Source organism: Candida oxycetoniae (assembly GCF_023343755.2).
Source record: "Candida oxycetoniae strain CBS 10844 chromosome Unknown scaffold13, whole genome shotgun sequence".
NCBI classification, from domain to species: Eukaryota; Fungi; Ascomycota; class Pichiomycetes; order Serinales; family Debaryomycetaceae; genus Lodderomyces; species Lodderomyces oxycetoniae.
Genome location: NW_026055409.1, coordinates 1 through 22702, shown reverse-complemented (window position 1 = coordinate 22702; position 22702 = coordinate 1). Strand labels below are relative to the sequence as shown.

At 38.0% G+C, this 22702-nt stretch overlaps 6 protein-coding genes across 6 annotated transcripts; 3 read left to right on the top strand and 3 right to left on the bottom strand. All coding sequences in view use genetic code 12, as the record gives it.

The window, feature by feature from the left end:
- Window positions 1-1536: 1536 nt before the first annotated feature.
- On the top strand, window positions 1537-5328 carry KGF56_002034 (tyrosine/serine/threonine protein phosphatase; the record flags this gene model as incomplete). The annotated part of the gene is made up of 2 exons (XM_049323220.1): window positions 1537-4691; window positions 4848-5328. 2 exons carry the CDS (start codon window positions 1537-1539, stop codon window positions 5326-5328), a joined length of 3636 nt encoding a protein of 1211 aa, XP_049180823.1.
- Window positions 5329-5880: 552 nt separating this feature from the next.
- On the top strand, window positions 5881-7071 carry FTR1 (high-affinity iron permease; the record flags this gene model as incomplete). The annotated part of the gene is made up of 1 exon (XM_049323218.1): window positions 5881-7071. One exon carries the CDS (start codon window positions 5881-5883, stop codon window positions 7069-7071), a length of 1191 nt encoding a protein of 396 aa, XP_049180822.1.
- A 1464-nt stretch (window positions 7072-8535) lies between these two features.
- SET3 (histone-binding protein) lies at window positions 8536-12096 on the bottom strand (the record flags this gene model as incomplete). The annotated part of the gene is made up of 1 exon (XM_049323217.1): window positions 8536-12096. One exon carries the CDS (start codon window positions 12094-12096, stop codon window positions 8536-8538), a length of 3561 nt encoding a protein of 1186 aa, XP_049180821.1.
- Window positions 12097-13083: 987 nt separating this feature from the next.
- PAM16 (import motor complex subunit) lies at window positions 13084-13461 on the bottom strand (the record flags this gene model as incomplete). The annotated part of the gene is made up of 1 exon (XM_049323216.1): window positions 13084-13461. One exon carries the CDS (start codon window positions 13459-13461, stop codon window positions 13084-13086), a length of 378 nt encoding a protein of 125 aa, XP_049180820.1.
- An 894-nt stretch (window positions 13462-14355) lies between these two features.
- Window positions 14356-18490, top strand: KGF56_002030 (E3 ubiquitin-protein ligase; the record flags this gene model as incomplete). The annotated part of the gene is made up of 3 exons (XM_049323215.1): window positions 14356-14432; window positions 14961-16688; window positions 17236-18490. 3 exons carry the CDS (start codon window positions 14356-14358, stop codon window positions 18488-18490), a joined length of 3060 nt encoding a protein of 1019 aa, XP_049180819.1.
- A 1389-nt stretch (window positions 18491-19879) lies between these two features.
- Window positions 19880-22489, bottom strand: IML2 (Iml2p; the record flags this gene model as incomplete). Its single annotated transcript, XM_049323214.1, has 1 exon — window positions 19880-22489. The coding sequence occupies one exon, from the start codon at window positions 22487-22489 to the stop codon at window positions 19880-19882; it is 2610 nt and encodes an 869-aa protein (XP_049180818.1).
- Between the last annotated feature and the right edge of the window lie 213 nt (window positions 22490-22702).

Below are 22702 nucleotides of genomic sequence, written 5' to 3'. Positions count from 1 at the left end.
ATTTCACTTACCTGGCCTCTATCTCCTTGCCATCGACTATCTACTCTTTCTATGGTCTACCCTCTATCGATAGACTAGTCTCTATCTACTCTCTATCGATAGTCTAGTCTCTATCTACTCTCTACTTGATAGTCTGGTCTCTGTCTACTCTCTACTCGATAGTCTGGTCTCTGTCTACTCGATAGTCTCGATAGTCTACTCGATAGTCTACTCTCTATCTATTCTCTATCGATAGTCTGGTCTCTATCTATTCTCTATCGATAGACTATCTCGCTCTGCTCGATAGTCTACTCGATAGTCTACTCGATAGTCTGGTCTCTATCTATTCTCTATCGATAGACTATCTCGCTCTGCTCGATAGTCTACTCGATAGTCTACTCGATAGTCTGGTCTCTATCTATTCTCTATCGATAGACTATCTCGCTCTGCTCGATAGTCTACTCGATAGTCTACTCGATAGTTGTTTCACTCGTCTAGTCTCTGATAAGTGAGAAAATGGAAAAAAACCGCGGCCCGATCATCGGATACAATCTTCGGCTATCAGTATCCAAAACCCAAACTGATAACACCTTTAGGATATGTCAATTAAAGCCCTAGTTACCAGATGGACACATCTATCATCCCCCCTTCCCCTCCTGTCTCCATTTTCAATCTCTACTTACATCTCATTAAAAAGATTTGAGGTTTACTTCCAAACCAAGATGACCTTCTTTTTAGCCATTCAACAAAGATAAGCTCGCTAACAAAAGAAAAGAAACGAAAAAAAGAAATATTGTAAAAACTTTTAATAAAGAGATTATCATTGAAAGTTGAAAAGTATTATAGGAGAGGATCACGAGGTAACAGGCTTGAGATTAAGAGGTAATAGGAAAAGAGGTTAATTACTAGAGATTGGTTTTTTAAGCTGAGAGGGGTTCTTTTAAGCTGAGAGAGGTTTTTTTTGGTTAAGGGGTTTTGCTAGTTATTTCAACAATAACTTGGAAGCGTCAATTGAAAAACTATTGAAAGCTAATAGGGTTAAGTGAAGCTCAAATTATAGGTGAATTTCATAGGTGAAGCTCATAGGTGAAGCTCATAGGTGAAGCTTGACGCTGAAACTCACAGGTAAAGCTCACAGGTAAAGTTCACAGGTGAAGCTCATAGGTGAAGCTCAAAGGTGAAGTTCACAGGTAAAGCTTGACGCTGAAACTCACAGGTAAAGCTCACAGGAAAAGCTCACAGGTAAAGCTCACAGGTAAAGCTCACAGGTAAAGCTCACAGGTAAAGCTCACAGGTTTAGCTCATAGGTGAAGCTCAAAGGTGAACCCCATTAATAACAAGCTTATAAGTGAGAACCCCGTTAGCAACAATCCCACAAGTGAACTCCATAAGTGATAAAAGGTTTATTTTCAGCTAGCACAAGTCTAGATGCTTTCAAATACATATTCACCCTATAACGTACATTCTAGACAGTTTTAAACAACTGAGAACATCAAACATTGACACTAAAGATAGTTCTACACAGTCAAGACAATTCAAAGTATGACATTTATATCAATGGCTACGCAAGGGTCAGACACACAAGAAAGTCTGACAATAAGTGCTGTTCATTCAAATCCTCAAGTACCATCAACTGGTTCTTGTTTTGCAACTAGTAGCACTGCAACTAAAATCACCTCAAATGGTTACACGCAAACAACTCAATTCCTAGCAACAAGATCGGATAATATAGAACCCGAATTGACTGCTGAAGAAAAATTATGCTTTCCCCACCATTTACTCAATTATTCCGCAAAAACTACTGCTCCTGCTCCTCCTGCTCCTGCTCCTCCTGCTCCTGCTCCTCCTCCCCCAGCTAAGGGAGTTTCTACTTTATCCTTACCAAGTCTATCAATTACTTCTTGCGCTGAGATACATACTAGTCAGCCCAATATAACGTGCTTGCATAAAGCTTGTAAACGGTCCTCATCATCTTCGTCAAACGACTTGGTTTACGAACGAGATAGATTTAGAGCAAGGCTTAAATGTTTCAATGATGGGTCAACATTCGCCGATATTGAAAACTTGAACAACAAGAATTTTGAAAATGAAAATAAAAGTGAAAATTTATGTGACGTTTGCGATGGTATTGGTTTCAAAACCGCTAAATGGGGTATAGTCACACAACCCTTTCGCAACAATGATTTCAACTTCCAAATCATCACTTTAACACATTTGAGAACAATATTTCAGGTCTATTTTAACACTCCATTGCCGAAAACAAGGGACATGTTTCCATGGTTACATGGTCTACACAAGGACAATTTTGCACAAAAGTCGTTCTTCCATTTACAGCAGCAGCAGCAGCAGCAGCAGCAGCAACAACAACAACAACAACAACAACAACAACAATATCAACAATATCAACAATATCAACATTATCAACAATATCAGCAATATCAACAATATCAACAATATCTTGGCTCTTCTAATAACATCTTCACTGATTACAACTTATCCAAACCTAAAGATGTAAATTTTCTAATGTGTGTTAGTGATGACTCTATACCAGTCGTCCTCTACAACACTGTCAAACTAACAGAAATTTTGCAGAAAATTGATGTTTCCAAATCAGAAGTTAAGGATATTGTTCGCTCAATATGGTTGAATGATGAGGTGAGCCTCGAGTTGATTGATTTGCTTGTAGATGACTGTATCAAGTTGAATGTTTTACCAATATTTTTGAATTTAGATCCCGACAGGGGGGTTTCACCACGAAATTTTCAAATCCAAGTAGCAAAACTATCTACTTGTTCCGATTTCATCGTATATGGCAATGATGTGGCAAAAAAACAGTCTATATCAAGAGTGTTGTGGCTTGCACAACAGTGTGAATATCAAGAAGAATACCTGATTACAACCACAACAACAACAACAAGAAGAAAAAGAAAAACATTCATTTTAAATGACAATTTAGACGACTTGTTTGAACAAGTTGAGTCTCCGATACTGAACAACCCCCTCCGATCATTCTTTAACTACTTGAAATTGAGTGTTGCAGATTTGTCCTATAAATCAAAAGATCCTTCTTTGATATGGGAAGACAATTATCAAATTAACGAAAAAATCGAAACAGCAAAGATGTCAACAGCAACAAAACTAAGTCAAAACGTATGGGTGGGCAACTACTGGGACCACCAAATAATGATCCATTACCTCTCACAAGGCCAACTCGTCATTCCAAAAAAGAATCCCCCCATAAACTTGTACAATGACGTACAAAACTCCCTTATACTACATAAACATTTACTGCTGAGAAACTTCATTGAGTACTTACCAGAACCCAAATCCAATTATAACCTATTTATTCACTGTCATACTAATGCTTCATTTCCAAATATAAATGAATTAGCTCATCTTTTATTCCAGTATTCCATATCTTCACACAACCACAATAGTGATAACAATAACCTCAGTAAGGAGCGACACCATTTACAGTTCCCGCCCCTGGGTTCAATTGGAATTGGAGATTGTAGGCGTGAGAATTTACAATCAATTGTAAATACTTGTAAATTGATTTACTTGTATTCTTCATCATTGTCTTCCGAAGGATTGGGATCTTTGATCTATTGTTCTGATGGATATACAGAGTCTTCACTTTTGGTGTTTTGCTACATTATGTATTCGATGAATCTACCTTTGGACGAGGCAATGCTCGCATTGCATTCGCAATTCGGCAGACCTTTCTACATTTTCAACAGTGACGTTTTAATACTTCGAAAATTGGAGCCATTATTGAGAAAATATAGTCCCAAAGTTAAGACAGATGTGAAATGGGAAGAATTGGAAAATATCTCACCAATGGAAATCAATGAAATATTATTGGGGTCGCCAAAAAAGGTTTGCAATAGCACAAGACTTGGATTTGTTTGTTATAGCGAGGATAATGAAGATGACACTAGCTCGTCCCTGGGCCTGACTAGTAGTGGTGATGATGATGATGATGATGATGATGATGAAAATAAGGAGGAGCAACAAGAAAGCAAGTTTGTCATTGATTGGGTAAAAGAAGTCGAAGGATCCATTCCATCAAAGATCCTTCCCTATTTATATCTTGGGTCTTTGAAGCATGCACTGTGTTTGCCACTCTTGAATAAATTGGGCATCAAAAAAATCATTTCGGTTGGTGAGAGTTTGCCCTGGTTGAACGGGTATAAATTTCAAAAGTATAATGATATTATAGTTGATGAGCTGAAATACAGCAATACCGAAATCTTTGATATCGTGCCCCGAGCAAGACACAAACAAAGGAACTTACATTGGAACACGACAATAGATACTGTGATGAAAGTGAATAACCTTGAAGATGACGGAATCAGTGAGCTTTCCAAACAATTGCCCCAGATTTTAGATTTCTTGGACGAATGTTATCAAGAGTCGCGAGATACTAAAATTTTGGTCCACTGTCGAGTTGGAGTCAGTCGAAGTGCAACTGTTGTTATTGCCGAAATAATGAGAAGGTTAAACGTAAGCTTACCGATGGCTTATTTGTACGTTCGTGTGAGACGTTTGAATATTATCATTCAACCGAATTTGAGATTTATGTATGAATTGTTTAAATGGGAGGAGTCCATCAAGCTTAGACAGAGAGGAAAACAAGTACAAGAAAATGGCGGTAATAAAGCCACTGTACATTACAATGACGGTACATACTACCTTCGAGAAATAGACTGGTTTATCATGTGTCGAGAAATCATGAAACTTAACTTGCCATATGTCAATTAACAGACACTATCGAGTAACAAGCTAGTCAGAATGAGATGGTGAAGCAGCAGACACTATTGAGCAGAGCGAGATAGTGGAGTAACAAGCTCATCAGAGTGAGACAGTGAAGCAGCATTGACTAGTGACACTAGTGACACTATCGAGCAGAGCGAGACAGTGGAACAAGCTAGTCAGTGCGAGACAGTAGAACAAGCTAGTCAGAGCGAGACAGTGGAACAAGCTCATCAGAGCGAGACAGTGGAACAAGCTCATCAGAGTGAGACAGTAGAACAAGCTCATCAGAGTGAGACAGTGGAACAAGCTCATCAGAACGAGACAGTGGAACAAGCTCATCAGAACGAGACAGTGGAACAAGCTCATCAGAGCGAGACAGTGGAACAAGCTCATCAGAACGAGACAGTGGAACAAGCTCATCAGTACGAGACAGTGGAACAAGCTCATCAGAGCGAGACAGTAGAACAAGCTCATCAGAGTGAGACAGTAGAACAAGCTCATCAGAGTGAGACAGTGGAACAAGCTCATCAGAGTGAGACAGTGGAGTTACAAGCTCATCAGAACGAGACAGTGGAGCACACTGAGAAATAAGTAGTGTCGGTGTAGTCAGCGTGCTCCACTATCTCGCTTCGCTCGATAGTATCGATCGATATCTTTTGTATTATAATATCTATATCCAACCTACCATCTTCTTTCTTTCTTTCATTCTTTCACCGTTTCCTAGCTTTCATTATTCTACCATACTCTTCTTACTAGTTAATTGATCTTGGTGCTTTTTGCAATTGAAAAAAAAAAGGTAGTGTACAAGTGTCATGAATTTTTGATTCTGAAATATCCAGCAGAACAATGTTAACTAAAATCAGCGCAACGAAGCTACTAGCGAATACAGAGCCAGAGTTACTAGCAGGTATAAGAAGCCAGCTTGAAGTAAATCGGGGGCCCGCCGGATATCCTTTTGCTTAGAAAGTGTTGTTTTAGAAGCTGAATTTTTTTTCACGTTAGCTAGGTTGATTGTGTACCCATCGCCCACTGCCGCCATCAATTTGAATATATATATATATATTGTCCAGCTATTTCCTAGTTCTTAATTCCTTAATAGGTAAGCAAAAAAGCGATTCAAATAAACAGTGACAAAATTGAGTCATGGTTGACGTTTTTAACGTACAAATCTTCTTTGTTGTCTTTAGAGAGACTTTAGAGGCAGTTATTGTTGTTTCTGTCCTTTTGGCGTTTTTGAAACAAGGTTTAGGTAGTGCAAGCCAGAATCCCAAAATCTACAAGAAGCTAAGGAAACAAGTTTGGCTAGGGGCGATTCTAGGGGTGATTATATGTTTAATCATTGGTTGTGCATTTATTGGTGCATTTTATGGTTTAGGCAATGATATTTGGGCCAAATCTGAAGATTTATGGGAAGGTATATTTTGTATTATTGCAACTGTATTGATTTCTTTAATGGGTATACCAATGTTGAGAATTAATAAAATGAGAGAAAAATGGAGAGTCAAGTTGGCTCAAGCCTTGATTGAAAAGCCTGAATCCAAAAAGGATCGTTTTAAGTTGGGCCAGTTCACCAAAAGATATGCTTTGTTTATTTTGCCCTTTATCACATGTTTGAGAGAAGGGTTGGAAGCTGTTGTTTTCGTTGGTGGTGTGGGTTTGAATAAACCTGCTACCAGTTTCCCTATTCCTGTTATTGTTGGTTTGATTGCTGGTATTGCTGTTGGTACCTTACTTTTCTACTTTGGTTCAAACATGTCAATGCAAATCTTTTTGATCATATCAACGGGAATCCTTTATTTGATCGCAGCTGGATTATTGTCAAGAGGTGTCTGGTTTTTTGAAACCTATATGTACAACAAAGCTACCGGTGGTGATGCTTCCGAAAACGGTAGTGGACCAGGTACTTACGATATAGCCAAATCGGTATGGCACGTTAATTGTTGTAATCCAGAAACCGATAATGGTTGGGATATCTTTAATGCTTTATTGGGATGGCAAAATTCCGCTACATATGGTTCAGTTATATCGTACAATGTTTATTGGATAGCAGTCATTTGCATTTTGTTGTTGATGTTGTACGAAGAGAAAACCGGCCACTTGCCATTTGTAAAGGGAATTACATTAAGATCATTGAATCCAATGTACCATATTAAGGGAAAGAAGAAACATGAATTATCAGAAGAAGAAAAGAAAGAATTGTTTGAGAAAGTTAAGGAACAGAATTTTGCTAAACAAGCTGGAATTGAAGAAGATGAAGTTGATGTAAATGGAGAAGTTGTGGAGTTGGACTGTACCCCATCTAACAAATTAATGAACTCAAAAGAGTATAGTTAGACAAGCGAGGGAAAAAACCAAAAAAAAAAAAAAAATTGTGAGCTAATCAACCATTGAAAGGTTGATTGTGTTGACATTGATAACTTTGAAGGAAGAATTTCAATACAGATTGGCATATACAAACACATACACACATACATTATGCTCAAATTTGTAATGAATTTCACAATCAAGTAATCAAGATCCCAACAACAAACATACACACATTTTATTTTCTGTTTAAAATCATTATCGATTTTCCATTTTTTATTTTTATATTTTTACAAATATGTTCAAGAGGGAGGGGGGCTCTCTCAAGAACACACACTATCAAGGGGTTTTAACATTTGGGATTATAAAGAACAAATTTTTTTTTTCTTGCTTTTAATTACATTTATATTACTACTTACTTTAGTATATCACTTGAATAGTTTTTATACAGGGCCATAAATAACCAAAACTTTTTCCAACGTTTCTCTACGACACTATGGAGCAGAACGACAGAGCGACACTATCGAGCAGAGCGACAGAGCGACACTATCGAGCAGAGTGAGATAGTGGAGTACACTAGCTGCCACTGACACTGGCACCCTTACACTCTGACTGACCCCCTTACACTCTAACTAGCCGCCCACTATGTTGCTCTGCTCAATAGTGGTCGTCTATTAGGATAAATAGAAAGTTATCTTCTCCCTTCATCAATGGAGTTTCACCCCCTTAATAGGAGCTTTTGTATTTTTTTTAACTTGGCTCGTATTTGGGAGCGCTACCATTAGAATTGCAACACAGTACCATAAATTTTGCTACAGGATAGGTTCTTACAATAGTTGGTTAAAAGGTGAGTGTACTGGTGGTGTGCATGTTCTTATATTTTTAAATACATAAGATTAGATAAGAAAATATACAAAGGTGAAATTGATATTGTAAGTCACTCAATATCGGTTGACTGTAGAAAAATGTCAAAATAAAGTATTTTCTTTTATAGTGTACTAAAAGTTTTATCGATTAACCAAAAGACAAGAAAATACAAATAGGAGGGGAAACTATGCATTTTTCTTGGGTTGAAAAATCTGGGGTAAAAATGATAACGACACTATCGAGCAAAGCGAGATAGTGGAGCACACTACCTCCACCGACCGACACTATCGAGCGAAGCGAGATAGTGGAGCAACACTTTGTAGAGATCCACTATCTCGTATTCTTTGTAACTTTGTTTTCGTTTGTACTTGCAGATCACTGTGGTGTATAAACTAGCAAGCGAAGCGAGCTAGTCTCTACTCTTTAGTCTCTAACCTCCAGTTTAGTCTCCAGTATACTCTCTCGCTACACTCGATTGGCACATATAGTCTTTACTCTCCAGTATACTCTCTCGACTAGACTCGCTTCGCTCATCTAGTCTCTACTCTTTTAGTTCAAAGATCCTCTATAGTTGAAGGCTCTACCTTTTCTTTATTACACTTATTATTCTATACACGGGTATGACTTTTATTTCATTTTTTTCTTATAATCAGCAAATGATAACTTCTTTACCGGTTTAGGCTTTATCTCAGTAACAGAAACTTCGGATCTAGGAGTAGTATCAATCGTACTATCATCAAGCTTTGTTGTTGAGCTTTGTCGACTAATACTCTCGCGATTTATCATTGCATTGCTATTCAAGACATTTGTCTTGTCATTCAAAATTTTCTCGAAAAATTCATTTGTTGCTTTACCATGTCCACTGGAACCTTTATCGTTTATTATCAACTTCTCATTCAACTCCTGTTCAATCTTTGCAACTACTTGTGGTACAATTGGAATTGGAATTATATCGAGCTTACCATCAGCATCAACAACAACATCATTTTTATTGTTGTTATTGCTATTGCTATTGTTGTCGTCGACGTTGTTGTTAAATTGACTATTTGCTAAAACGTCACTGTCAATCTTTCTTACTTTTTGCGCCTCGAAAATCAATTCCTGTTGATAAGGGTGTTTGAAAAATCCATCTGGTTTGTTTTCTACATTTTGCTCTCTTTTTTCTTCTTTTTCTTCTTTTACAGCCTCCAGTTCACATTTAACAACTGCATTCTCCTTTTCAACTAATGGAGTTCTCTTTTTACAAAGTAGTGTGTTCTGTAGCTCAAGATCACGTTCTTTCATTCTATCATCCCAACTAACATATCTTTTGTCTGGTCTAGGTGAAACTAACTCCTCTTTTGATTTGCTCAAGTTTATATTACTTATACTTGATGCCTTTCTAGTTGACCTCATCAAATAACTAGTAGCTTTCTTGATCTTGAATATTGCACAATTATTGTAATTTGAGTTTGTAGAACATCCACATTCTACAAAATGAAGTATATTGTCAACATATGTAATCAAAGCTGATTTTTCTTCAGTGGTCAAGTTTTCAAACTTCTCCAGACTATTACTTTCGTATAACTTCAAAATGGGGTGCTGCGAGTCCCAATCCCAGGGTAGTCTCAACTCTTCATCAGCATTCTCTCCCTTTAAAACAATTGGTTTACAAGTAACAACCATAAATTTGAATTTGTTTTGCTCAGGTATATAAACACGCTGAATTCTGCAATTTGCTGACGCAAAACATGATTTTCGAATAAACCGGCTTTCATTGCCAACAAACCTCGAATCAAGTACTATTGCATGAGAAGAGGAATTATCACCCGGTATGCTGGTTTTCAAAACTTTGGGCTTTGTTGTTCCCCATAGTGGGTATTGGTTAATATTATCGAGACAATAATCTTTGAAAAAGTCAATTTCTCCGAGATACTCAATAATGGCAGTGTTTTCGGGGATCGTCAATGACTCATCTGTAGTGGCGATAAATAATGATAACTTGGAGATACCGTTGAACTTATGTTTCGAGTTGTCTGTGTACGACTTTACCTCAATTTTGGTTTTATTAAAGTTTTTCTTTTTGGTCAATCTATTGTGGTCTTGAAGATACTTCAAGTATCTCGGCTGGACAATCTTGCTTAATTTATAGTTTTTAAATTGACTCAAAGACATAACCTCAACTCCTCGGTAATTTCGCTTTAATTGCTCGGCTTTTGGTAAACGCATAAACTCGTTCATAAACTCCACACCAGCATTAGCAACAAATGTTTTAACGTGCTTTCTCTTATAGTCATTCTCTTTCAAAGTGTAATAAACAGATTGGTAAACTTCAGCCGTAACACCATGCTCAAGCAACTCATTATTTTTATTTGCTACTTCTTCAGCCTCCAGTTTTGTTTCTGATGTTTGTTGTGTATTGAATGCGGGCGAAACTTTACCAACTCCTTTATCTTCAGACTTTCTTTTCTTCTCGCCCTTTTCAACATTCAGCTGCTTCCGTTTATTACTCGGCAAACTCGGAGCATTGACCTCTGCGCCTTTTCCAAGCTGCGCTCTTTCTGTTCCCAGTTTCTCATTACTGATAGTATCATTATTGTTAACATTATCGTTAATAATATTATTATTATTATTGTTGTTGTTAGTGTTATTGTTGTTAGTGTTGTTGTTGCTGCTGCTATTCTCTCCTCTTTCTTCTTGCTCAATCTTTTCATTCTCCAATCTTGCTAAAGTCTTTTCTCGAGCAACAAGTGGGTCAAATTTGCCCCATTTCTCACGATCGCAATAATAACATTTATATTCATCCTCAGGCACTTCATCGCCATTTTCGTAACCCATACAAACACAATGTTGCCATCTAAAACATATGTCACACTGGATAGTAAATCCATCATCATCCTCTATCCCACATATACATCCAATTACACCCGAATTCGTGTCCACTTGATAAGTCGACAAAGGAGGAACATTAAACTCTTTTGCTAAAGCGGCGTCTTTATCGGTCTCAGTAATTGTTGTTTCTTCCTCTTTGGGCTCACCACCACTATCTTTACTTACTAATGAATCATTATGGTCATCTGATTTGAGTTTTGTTTGCAGGTGCCCCGCCTCGGCCGTTTTCAAAGGGAAAGGTATATCTGCAGCTACTGTTAACGCAGCCGCGGCTATAACTGCATTATTAGAGTCTCTTTCCCTTGCTCGAACATCAATTCCTCTCTCGTATCGTGTGCCAGGCGATAAGGATTTTTCCACAGAAGCTTTCGGCAGATGAGATATTAAAGCTGAAATACTCTTTTCAGGAATCTGAATTGGTTTTGATGATGATGATGATGATGATGAAGATGAAGATGAAGATGATGAAGATGATGAAGATGATGATGGAGGCGTAAACGCCTTTTGTTCTATTTGCTCAGTTGTTGTTGTTGCTGGTGGTGGTACATTTTGTTCTATATGCTCAGTTGTTGTTGTTGCTGGTGGTGGTACATTTTGTTCTATTTGCTCAGTTGTTGTTGCTGGTGGTGGTACATTTTGTTCTATTTGCTCGGTTCTTGTTGTTGTTGTTGTTGTTGTTGTTGTTGTTGTTGTTGCTGTTGTTGCTGGTGGTGGTACATTTTGGTTTTCTTGTGCTTCAAGTTCGAGGTCATTCTCATTCATCAATATGCTCACCGGGTTTCTCTTTACAGGTTTCCTCTGTATTTGCAATTCTATTTGTGGCTTCACTTCAGCTAACAGAACCTGCTGCGGCTGACTTTCATGCGCTGGCTGTATTTGCATGCTGATAACCTCTCCATGGGTTATAGAGCCTGAACTGCTTCTAGATAAGCTCTCTGCTTGTTGTCTTTGCTCTGCATTGAGAGAAGCAGAAGCAAATGCACCATAAGGTGGGAGTTTTGCTGAACAAGTGTGTGCAAAAGGCACTGGGCGTTGTTTGAAGTACAACTGCTGCTGCTGCGGCGGCGGCGGCGGCGGCGGCGGATAATATGGCTGTGCTCTAAACGGTTCCTTTAGCTCAATGACTTGTGGCTGTAGAGGCGGGGAAAATTGTGTAAATGGTTGTTGTGATTCGGAAGCTTTTGCGATATTCATCGATGGGGATACTGCCGCCAGTGTTGGTGAGTTTTGATTCAGCTGTTGTTGTGCCGCCACATTTGCAAACATCAACAAAGTCGACGCATCTTGCAATAGTTGGTCCTCCTCCCGATTCGCCATTGAATACACTGGGGAGAGTGGGGGGTGAAAATTCTTTTTTTTTATGATATGTTCTCAATATATATATATATGTATGTATGTGAGCAAAAGACTTGAGAGATATACAAGGACAACACACAAGGCAAGTTTATAGGGGATCAAATTTTTATAAACGGTGCCGTATAATTTAATACTTGTGTTTTTTGGTTTAAAAGGTAGGCTTAGACCTGGGAAATTGTATTGTGCTATATCTCAATAGATTTCATTTATAATGATTACTATATAGCTCGTATAGAATCCTTTAAGAGAAGAAGAAAAAAAAAACGAGAGTGAAAAATTCTGTCTAGACTATACAAGATTGTAACTATACAAGATTGTAATTAGATGGGGGTTTCTGCATAATTGGAGTTAGTTGGATTTGTAAGAATTTTTTTGTAACTTGTCTTGTATGTAGTTGCTAGGTTTTAAGAGCTTGTAAAAGCTTGTAAAGGGTGATTTGCGAGCTGGTATAGTGGGTTGTATTGTACTTTTTTTCTGACTCTTATACGAGGGATCCACTATCGAGCGAAGCGAGATAGTGGAGCAGCACTGACGACACTCCACTATCGAGCGAAGCGAGATAGTGGAGCAGCACTGACTAGTAACACTATCGAGGGAAGCGAGATAATGGAGCAACACTAGCTGTCACCAACACTATCAACACTAGCGAGCAACACCCAATAGCTTGCTACAACACTATCGAGCAGAGCGAGATGGTGTTGCTCGATAATGGAGCAGCACTCAATAGCTTGCTACAACACTATCTCGTTCTGCTCGATAGTGTTGCTCGATAGTGTTGCTCGATAGTGTTACTCGATAGTGGAGCAACACCCAATAGCTTGCTACAACACTATCTCGCTCTGCTCGATAGTGTTGCTCGTTAGTGTTGCTCGATAGTGTTGCTCGTTAGTGTTGCTCGATAGTGTTGCTCGATAGTGGAGTGTCGATAGTAGCTTGCTACAACACTTATCAGCTCGATTGTGTTTCCCCACCTTCTTGACGTTTCTTTACATTTTCCAAATACTCTAGTTCCTTCTTCAACGTATCCATCGCATAATATATCTTACTCTGCAAATAAAAGGAATTACCCTGCTCCTTTGAGTTCACCTGGAACAAATAATTGTATTTTTCCTCAATTTGATCCATCGTGAGCTCGTTTTTTTTTAAATTCAAAATTTTCAAAGCTTCTTCCGTTGAAATACCACCTACAGATGTAGCTTTGGCCGGTCCTCCAGCAGCCGCACTGGCAGCAGATGCTTTTGCTGCTTGTTTATATGCCTCTGTAAAAGCTCTACCGAAAACTGAGGCGCCGGTGAAGATAACATTCATTAATAACCTATGAGCCATTGTAAAGAGTAAAACTAGATCAATAAAATGAAAGCACTTTAGATATAATTGCTGGCAAGGAAATGATTTGATTTGAGTCAAAAGAAAAGTCTCTTTGGGGGGGATGCTTGAAAGTCTTTGTATAGTAAATAAACGCCTCTTTACCCTTGAAATGTGCCTGTAAAGGAAATGGTGATGATCATTTCCTTTGCACGCACTTTTTTTGTAAAGAAAAAAATGGCTCATCTCACATCATCGCACTATTGAGCAGAGCGAGACAGTGGAGCAGCACTCTTAAGAACACTGTTAAGCAACACTGACTAGTGACACTATCTCCCTCTGCTCGATAGTAGAGCAGCTCACTACTTCTCAAAACTTGTACTGTACTCTATTGACAGGACTAAAAAAACGCAAAATCAACTGAAATAGAGCAGGTCAATACAGTCTACACTCTTGTCTACACTCTAGTCTACAGTCTAATCTAGTTTAAATGTAGCACCATGCTTCAATCTGGATAATCATTGCATCCAAAGATACTAAATTACCAGAACTTCAATGTATAAACACATGTAAATGCCGTTATCTCATCTAAAAGACCGAAACGAAGTATTTATTGTAACCAAATTGTTAGTAAGGTCAATAAAAATACTTAGCTATATGGGTTGTAGTTTTGACAAACTAAAAGGTACTCATCGATGACCATACCTCCCTAGCTTGTCAAATAAGTCTTTATTTTTGTATAGTATGTTATAATATATTAGATATAGAATAACCACTACTGATGATTGAAGAACAAGAAGAAAATCAATTTTTCAAAATGATGCTTCTCTTGGTTTCCTTTTATAGTCGCAAAAAAAAATAAAAGAGAGAGAGCGAAAAATTTTGCTGTTGTGCGTGCACTTTTACACTACCTCTATGAGAGAACGCGATGGGCACCGCGATGGGCACCGCGACACTAGCGAGGTTGAAGGCGATGGCACCGCGACACTAGAGTCGTCTTTGACTTTGACTACTTTAGTGGGAAAGAAAGTGGAGGAAAGGAGAAGAAACCGAAAACTAAGTAGTTGATATAGTGACACTAGATGGGTTGTTATTCGTAGAAAAGGTGAAAATTATATACAATTTAATTTACTTATCAATTCTACGCCGCGCCCCATCTACATCCATTGGAAGAGTCAAAAACCACACCTATCTACCGCCACCGCCACCTCTACTGTTTTTCCACCACCACCTCTACTATTTTTCCATTGCCACCTCCGCTCTCTTTACCGCCTCCGCTCTCTTTACCGCCTCCGCTCTCTTTACCACCTCCGCTCTTTTTTCCACCTCGGTGTATTCAGTGCTGCTCCACCGCTCGCTTCCCTCGATCGTGTTTCTCTTTCCCACTAGGGTCTTCGATTCCGCCAGTTTCCGCTATCTTCGCGTTTAAATTCCTTTTTTTTTTTTTCACTTTTTTGTGATTTCCATAAGAGACTGATTTAGTGGATACCTCACATCATTATTGCCCATTTTACCTATAGAACATCCCAGGCAGCTGCCTCCTTACTTGTCAAAGAAGATATTTTTGTTTGTCTCATAATGTCTGACGAAGAAAGTGAAATGTTGTTTGAATACGACAATGAAGATGACGACGAAGGAGATGTTCTAGATGACGATACCTCCTCTATTTCATTCGAGTCTAATGAAGATCCAATGGACATCTTTGACAACAATGACAACAACAAAGCTGCCGATACACCTAGCTCGAGGATTATGGGTGAATCAACAAGTATAGGCTATAACGGAACCTTGTACCAAGCCTGGACTTTAGAAAAGTTTGTTGAAACAGTATTCTTATCTGCTTTGAAAAAGCTTCAAAATGTCCAATTGGGGAATTGCTCGGAAAGCGATTTACTTATCATGTTGCAATACAAAAAATGGCAACTGGACGCTGTTTTGGATGCTTATTTTGGAGACAGAGTGAAATTTATGCAACAGTGTGGTTTACCAACCGATTGTCCTTCGAATAATACATTTGACATTGAGCAAAACTTTTCCTGTACTATTTGTTGCGAAACGTATCCAAAGATTGAAGTTTACTCAACTACTTGCAATCAAAAATACTGCTTAAAGTGTTACTCCTCTTATATAACAATCGAGATCAATAACGGCCGTTTGATAACATGCATGGATCCAGAGTGTCACTATACTATCCCTCATAGAGACGTTGAGCAACTTTTCTCAAAAGCACTGGATGGCCAGAATTTGATTGTTACCGAGAAAACGTTGAAAAAAAATCCACTTATTCTTGCCAGCGCAAGAGAATATGTCAATTCAAAAGGTTGTTTCAAATGGTGTCCCGCGACTGATTGTACAAGTTTTACAGAAATACTACCTCAAAATTCATCCTCGTTGTGCAACCTAGAGTCATCGGGTCAATATACAGATATATCTCTAGTGCCTATAGTGGGTTGCGCCGAGCACCATGGATTTTGCTTTGAGTGCAACTACGAAAACCACCTACCTTGTCCGTGTTGGCTTGTCAAAAAATGGATTAAGAAATGTGCAGATGATTCGGAAACCGCTAATTGGATTGATGCAAATACACATGGCTGCCCAAAATGCCATACTTCTATCGAGAAGAACGGTGGATGTAACCATATGACATGCCGCAAATGCGGTAATGAATTTTGTTGGATTTGCCTAAGTGATTGGAAAAGCCATAACAATAATTATTCATGCAACAGGTTTAAAGACGAAAGAGCCGAAGAAGAAGTGCGGAAAAACTTTAGTCGAGCTTCATTGGAGAGATATTTGCATTTTTACAAAAGGTACTCTATACATGAATCATCAATGAAAGGTGATATAAAAACGTTGAAAAAAATTGATAACGTAACAAAATTGTACATGGAGGATAGAAGAAACAAAGGCGAACGCAACCTATCATGGACAGATATTCAATTCTTGCCCGACGCGATGCGAGCATTGCAAAATGGGAGAAAGACTTTGAAATGGACATACTGTTTTGCGTTTTACTTAGCGCTGCTGAACTTTTCACAAATATTTGAAACAAATCAAGATTTTTTAAACAAAACCGTGGAAGATTTGTCAAAAGTGTTTGAAGAAATTATTGCAATTGACAAAACCGATAAGGTTGGAACAATTTTGGAGAAAAAGTTGCAGATTATCAATTTGGCCGAATTGACAAATTCTCGAAGAAAAACATTGATTAAGAGTGCAGGAGAAAATTTGGTTATGGGTTTACTCGAGTTTGACGTAAAGGGGAGATGAAAAAAAAAAAAAAACATCCGTGTGTGAAGAAAAAATAAGCATAAGCGGCAAGATCAGAGAGCGTAAATTAGCGAACAAAAGTTATCCATAAGTTTTTGATCTGTTTTTGATCATTTGCCTAGCTCATTTAGTTATCAGGGTCTTTTCTGTATGTGTGGTTGTATGTGCTGTTTTCCTATTCGTTGATAACCGAAATTTGAAAGATTACAATAACTGAAAAAAAAAAGAAAGAAAAAAACAAAAACAGAATAAGAAAAACAATAGCTTATTAATTTGGTCACGTGAAGATAAGCGCTTTATGAGTACACTCTTGCAAAATGATCAACAGAGTTATGAGATATTAAAGGGCAGATTACCTACAAAACCATACCATTGACCTTTTCTTCTCCTTTTGTTTTTTTTTTTTTTTTATTTTCAGTGGTTTTTCAGTTGCACTTTGCAATTGCAAATGAAAAATAAGTCGGATCTATTACAGCGAAAAGGCACCACTAGTGTACCTGATGAGGAGCGAGGGCGGCGGATAAGTCGCAAGAATTCCCAAAAAAGTTTCCCAGAGGATAAGGTGATAAGTCGCAAGGATTCCCAAAAAAGTTTCCCAGAGGATAAGCTGATTTGTCGAAGCATCTCATGCTCTTCTCAGAGGAGTTTTACCAGAGTCTCAAATGACCTTTTGCCACATCAAAACCCAAATTTTAGGGCAAAACCGTCGTTATTACGCTCAGTTTCCGCTCATGGAATACCTAATGTTAACTCCACCAAGTTGAGGAATATTTCTTTCTTGGACAAATCTCATTTGAAACTACCGGCTCAAATGAAATCACAAAAGCCGGCACTTAGAAAACACCATCTGTACGAAGGATCCTCTCAACGGACTTCATCACTACAGACAAATTTCGAAAATCTGAATACTATACAATCAAAATGTGATAAAGATGGTATTAGTCCATTTAAAGTGCTAACAGATGAATACGATACGAAAAGACCTACGGCCAACTCGGCGCTTTTGCATATGACAATAGATAATTCAATTAGTAACTTGAACAGAGATGTTTCTAATTTGGATTTGAAGAAAACTGGCATGTATCAAAGGATGCGGCAAGTGGCACAAACAAGAATAAACACGTTGGTATCAATGAGTCGACTTAAATCTGTGATTTCACTAGCCAATTTGAAAGAGTATGATGACGATCATGACGATGAACAAAGTTTTGAGGAAGTGGAAGATGAAATACCGATTGAATTCAAAGAAAGGGCACCTAACGACTTTGAAACGCAATATCCAGTTGAGCAGCTAGACAATGACAGCAACATTTTTAGTAGTCTCAAACCGTCAGAAATCAGTGAAATTTTAAACGAAATGGTGAAAGATACTAGCAATGCATCTCAAGAGACCAATACACACATTATTCCGAAATTGAATAGAACCCAACAAAAAGTGATGTTTTACAAAGATCTATTTCAGGAGTGTAAACCTGAAAACTCGGAAAAGTCGCAACCAGATGCCTTACCTTATAGTTGGAAAATTCAAAGCGAAACAATCCTTTTACAATACAATAACGTTAGATTCAGATTTTCTTCTAGAGAAGAAACATCTTGTGCTGAAAATAATAAATTTGGAATCTTAGGATTTATGACTAGATACCAAAGTTTCGTCTTGGACAGCGATACAAAGAAAAGCTCATACAAATATACAGATAACAATTTCGATCTTTGGAAAATGTGGAATTCAGAGTATGAGAGATTCTTTCCCACTACAAGCTGCACTACAAGCTCTGTCTAAATAGAAAGGTTTAGTTGTACAACCACCACCTTTAATTCATATTCTTATTTATTTGTATTTTTCTTTCGGTGTGTCGCAAACTTTTCGGACATTGAATGGCTCGGCTCTTTTCGTCAAATGACGCTTGACAATTTCCACCTTGTCTTCAATCATTTCAATACTAGCAGTAGAGGGTCATCAAGCCAAAAACCGAATTGATTCTACAGATACTTGTCTCCTCCTCCCCCCCGCCCATTTTTTTCAAATGTCCAAAAGAGTCAATTTACCTTATACGACCCAAGACTTGTTTCCTCAAGCGGCTTCCTTAAAGAATAATGGGAGTAAGAGTATTAGGGCCGGATCGATAATATCGACTCCATCATCAATATATATTCCACTAAATACACTTTATCGCGGTAGGTCTTCTTCCAATTTGAAGAACAGGTTTAAGTCGATCAAAACAATGGCTAAAAGACTTTTTAAACCAAGTACACTAGACTTTGAGACTGCCGTTTGGGAGATTTTTCATTTGGTGATAAATCCTCGGAAAATGTACAGATCTCACTACTATTATCGACAACAACAACAACAGCCTGATGGGAAAACATCCTATACTAGGGACGATCCTTCGTTTTTGATTCTAGTCACGGGATTTCTCTGTATTAGTGCAATCGCATGGGGTTGTGCGTACCTGCCAAATGTATGGGATATTTGCAAATTGATTGTATACATGGTCTTTGTTGATTTTTATCTAAGCGGTATTGTGGTAGCAACATTAACATGGATCTTAACAAATAAGTTATTCAATTTGGATATGGGCTTGAATCAGTATAGCGCGCACTACATCGAATGGGGATTCTGCTTTGATATACATTGCAATTCATTTTTGATGATTTGGTGCTTACTTTACGTTGTACAATTTGTACTACTTCCGATTATACGCAAGCGATACTCAATAATTGCCTTGTTACTAGGAAATCTGTTATATTTTGGAACTATTGGGTACTACTTTGTTGTTTCATTTTATGGATTCAATTCGCTACCTTTTATTGCTTCAACCGTAACAAAACTGAATCTGAAAAATCCTGCTAGAGTTTTACAATTAATTGTGGTAGCTGGCGTATTGCCATTATTAGCCTTGGGTTGGCTACTTACAATTATATTCAGATTTAATGTGGCGCAAAAAATTATTAACATATACTTTCAATAGAGACCTTATAAAGAAGAAGAAAAATAGAAAAAGAACAGAACTTTAAGTTTTATAAATGATCTATATGTTGTTGTTTAAAAAAAAAAAAAAGATAAAAAGAGAGAAAGAAGTTTATGTTTTCCTCCATTTTGATATCCTTCTGGCTTATGGTCGTGTTAGGTCAGCTTGGCTTAGCTCAACTTCGCTCAACTTCGCTCACATTATGCTCGTTTTAACTGGTCTAGCCTGTCACCTGCAGCTTTGATTTTCATGCTAGTTCTATTGCTCAATTCGTAATCACCCTCTCCGACTATTTCAGCTTTCTTCAACCAAGATTTACTTTCTGCAACAGCAGAACTTACATCTAGCTTAGACTTTGTCATAGTACCAAGTTTCCAAACAAACATGGTTTTTTCGTAGAAAGCTGTAGGATAAAGATAGGGACTATATGTCATTTTGTGAAATCTGAATACTGGACTTTCTGAAATAACAAACTTGGAAATAACATGCTCATCTAAGATGTTCAACCCCCTTTTGACTTCACCTAGTTCACGTAAAGCAACCGATTGTAAGAAATATCTAATCATTGCTTCATCTTTAGTCTCTTCGACTTTGGTATATGAATGGTCAAGAGTATTTGCGGACAATTCTGTATTTGGAGCTCCTGAATATCCTAATAGCTTTAAAGCTAACTTAAAATCCTCGGGGCTCATTCTATTATAACCATTCCAGAAATAGTTTAGTTCATGAATTAATGAAGTTCCAACAACATCGGCATATGATAACCCGTGATGCTGCGGTTGCTTCTTCCTGGCTTCGATATGTTTCCATTTTCGTAACAAAAATTTATCAAAGGGCATTTGTTTCCCGCTTCCTCCCAAACCTCCCTTTTTTTGAGCATTGGGACCATAGCCTGGTACATAGCTCAATGAAAGTTTCAAATACTTGGTAAACAAGTCGGAGTACTTTGTGGCAGCTTCATCATAGTCGTCACACTTTACCAAGTGCATTTTCACCATTCTGTACTTTTCAAGGTAACATGCAGCAGCCATGAATAGATACACTGCCTTGGACCAAGAGTTGATCTCTATCAAATATATCAAGTCACTGGCGGCCTTGTCGTACTCGTGCATATATATGTAGATTGTTGCTCGATCGAAAATCAATAAAGCTTCGATTTGTTGCATTTGTATCTTGTTTTTTGGATCGTCAGTGAAATCTTGCATTAAAGAACTTGCCTTGCTGAGGTTTCCTTCTGCTGCCAACATGCGGCCTTCTTGTAGTATCCAAAGAGCATTATGAGGAAAGTGACGGCGAGCTCTTTTCAACAACTGGCTAGTATATGACTCTGGTCTATCCATGATTTGAGCCAATTCTGCATCACTTACTGTGGCCTTTTTCTCAAGAGAAATAACACCTTGCTCTTCATTTGTGTTGGGTAAACGGAAGCCGGTGTCAACAAACTGTACTGGTCCATCATAAAACACCAATAAGAATAAAAGTGCCAACTCGCCGTGTATGTTTCTCGAAGTGATTGCAGTCTTCCATAAAAGCCTAAGCCCTGTTTCTCTGTCCCCCTTGAATCCTACTATTGACAAAACTTTTCCAATGGCTGGAGGGATCAATGATAAAACAACTTGTAGTATTCCAAAACACAATTGCACTCCCGAGTGTATAAATTCGTCAGTCGTTGAAACATGCAAGTGAGTATCTGTGCTTTGAGCTTCGCTTGGAGATGTTTCCATGGATGATAAAACTGATTGTGCACTTGACTCAATGAGCGAGTTTTGAGGTTCCTCAATAGTTAAATTTTCCACTGCGTCTACAAAATTCTCGTCGTCGGATTCCACTTCAGGAAGGATTGAAAAATCACAATTATCTTTGCCACCACCAACACCAACACCAACACCAACACCAACACCAACACCATTACCATTACCATTTATTTTTGTACTCAGACTAATTGAGCTTTCCAGATCAGCAAAAAGATTTGCATTCTCGATATTGCCCAAGTTGGACCCCTCTATTCTTGTTTTACGCATAAGGAAAATCTTTTCCAAATTTTTGATTAATTTTAAATCTTCTGGTAAGGTACTGCTGGAGCTATTTTGTGACTCGTAACCGGGTAAATCAACGGTACTACCTGAAAACACACCTAACTCGGGCATATTAGGAGAGTTTGCGGAATTTTTGGAAGCCATTTTTCGCAACTTTGCCAAGTTCCTATTGAAAGCAGGTTCCAGCTCTTGAATCTTCTTGTAAACTGCATCCAAAGTTTGATACGCTTTTCTTAATTTGAACAAAGCTTTTGCACTTTCCACCACCCCATTGCTTTCCGTTAATAACATCAACAAGGCATTTAGCAATGTTGATTCAGCCAAAGTAACTTGAAACTCTGTTCCTGGGGGGTATATATTTGATGTAGTCAATCTTGATCGCACATTGTATTTTGCATTGTTTGCCGATGCATTCTCTGCGTCTGTTAGGGTCTTGTGTGCTTTTGCCATTATTTCCGGCTCAAACCCCAATGTTGCTTCGATAAACTCCATGACACCCAACGCCAATGGGAAAATTGCACGCGGACTTCCATTTACTGAAATATTCTTTGACTCCTCCAATAAAAGGTCCGTGCCCTGTTTTGTGCGATCATCTAGTAAATAATCCATTGCTTTTAGGGCAATTTCAAAATCATGCACTTGACTAATAATTTTCTCATAGTTTGAGATCGCATTGGCTTCGGAAAAGGCTTCTGCCGACGAACCTATACTCAGGTTAGATGAAACTGAGTATATTGAGAGTATAGAAGCCTTCTTTCTTAGACCTTTGAACATTTCTTTAACCAGGAAAAAGGGGAAAAGAAAGGATGAGTGGTGGTGATATGATAATTATCTATAACAACAAAGCCCTATAACCCAACTTTGGAAAGCCTTAAAGGAAAGGAAGGGAAAAAAAAAAAAAAAAAAAAAAAAAAAAACCCAAAAAAAAAAAAAAAAAAAAAAAAAAAAAAAAAGAAAGATTTAGTTATTCATAAGTCGTTGACAATC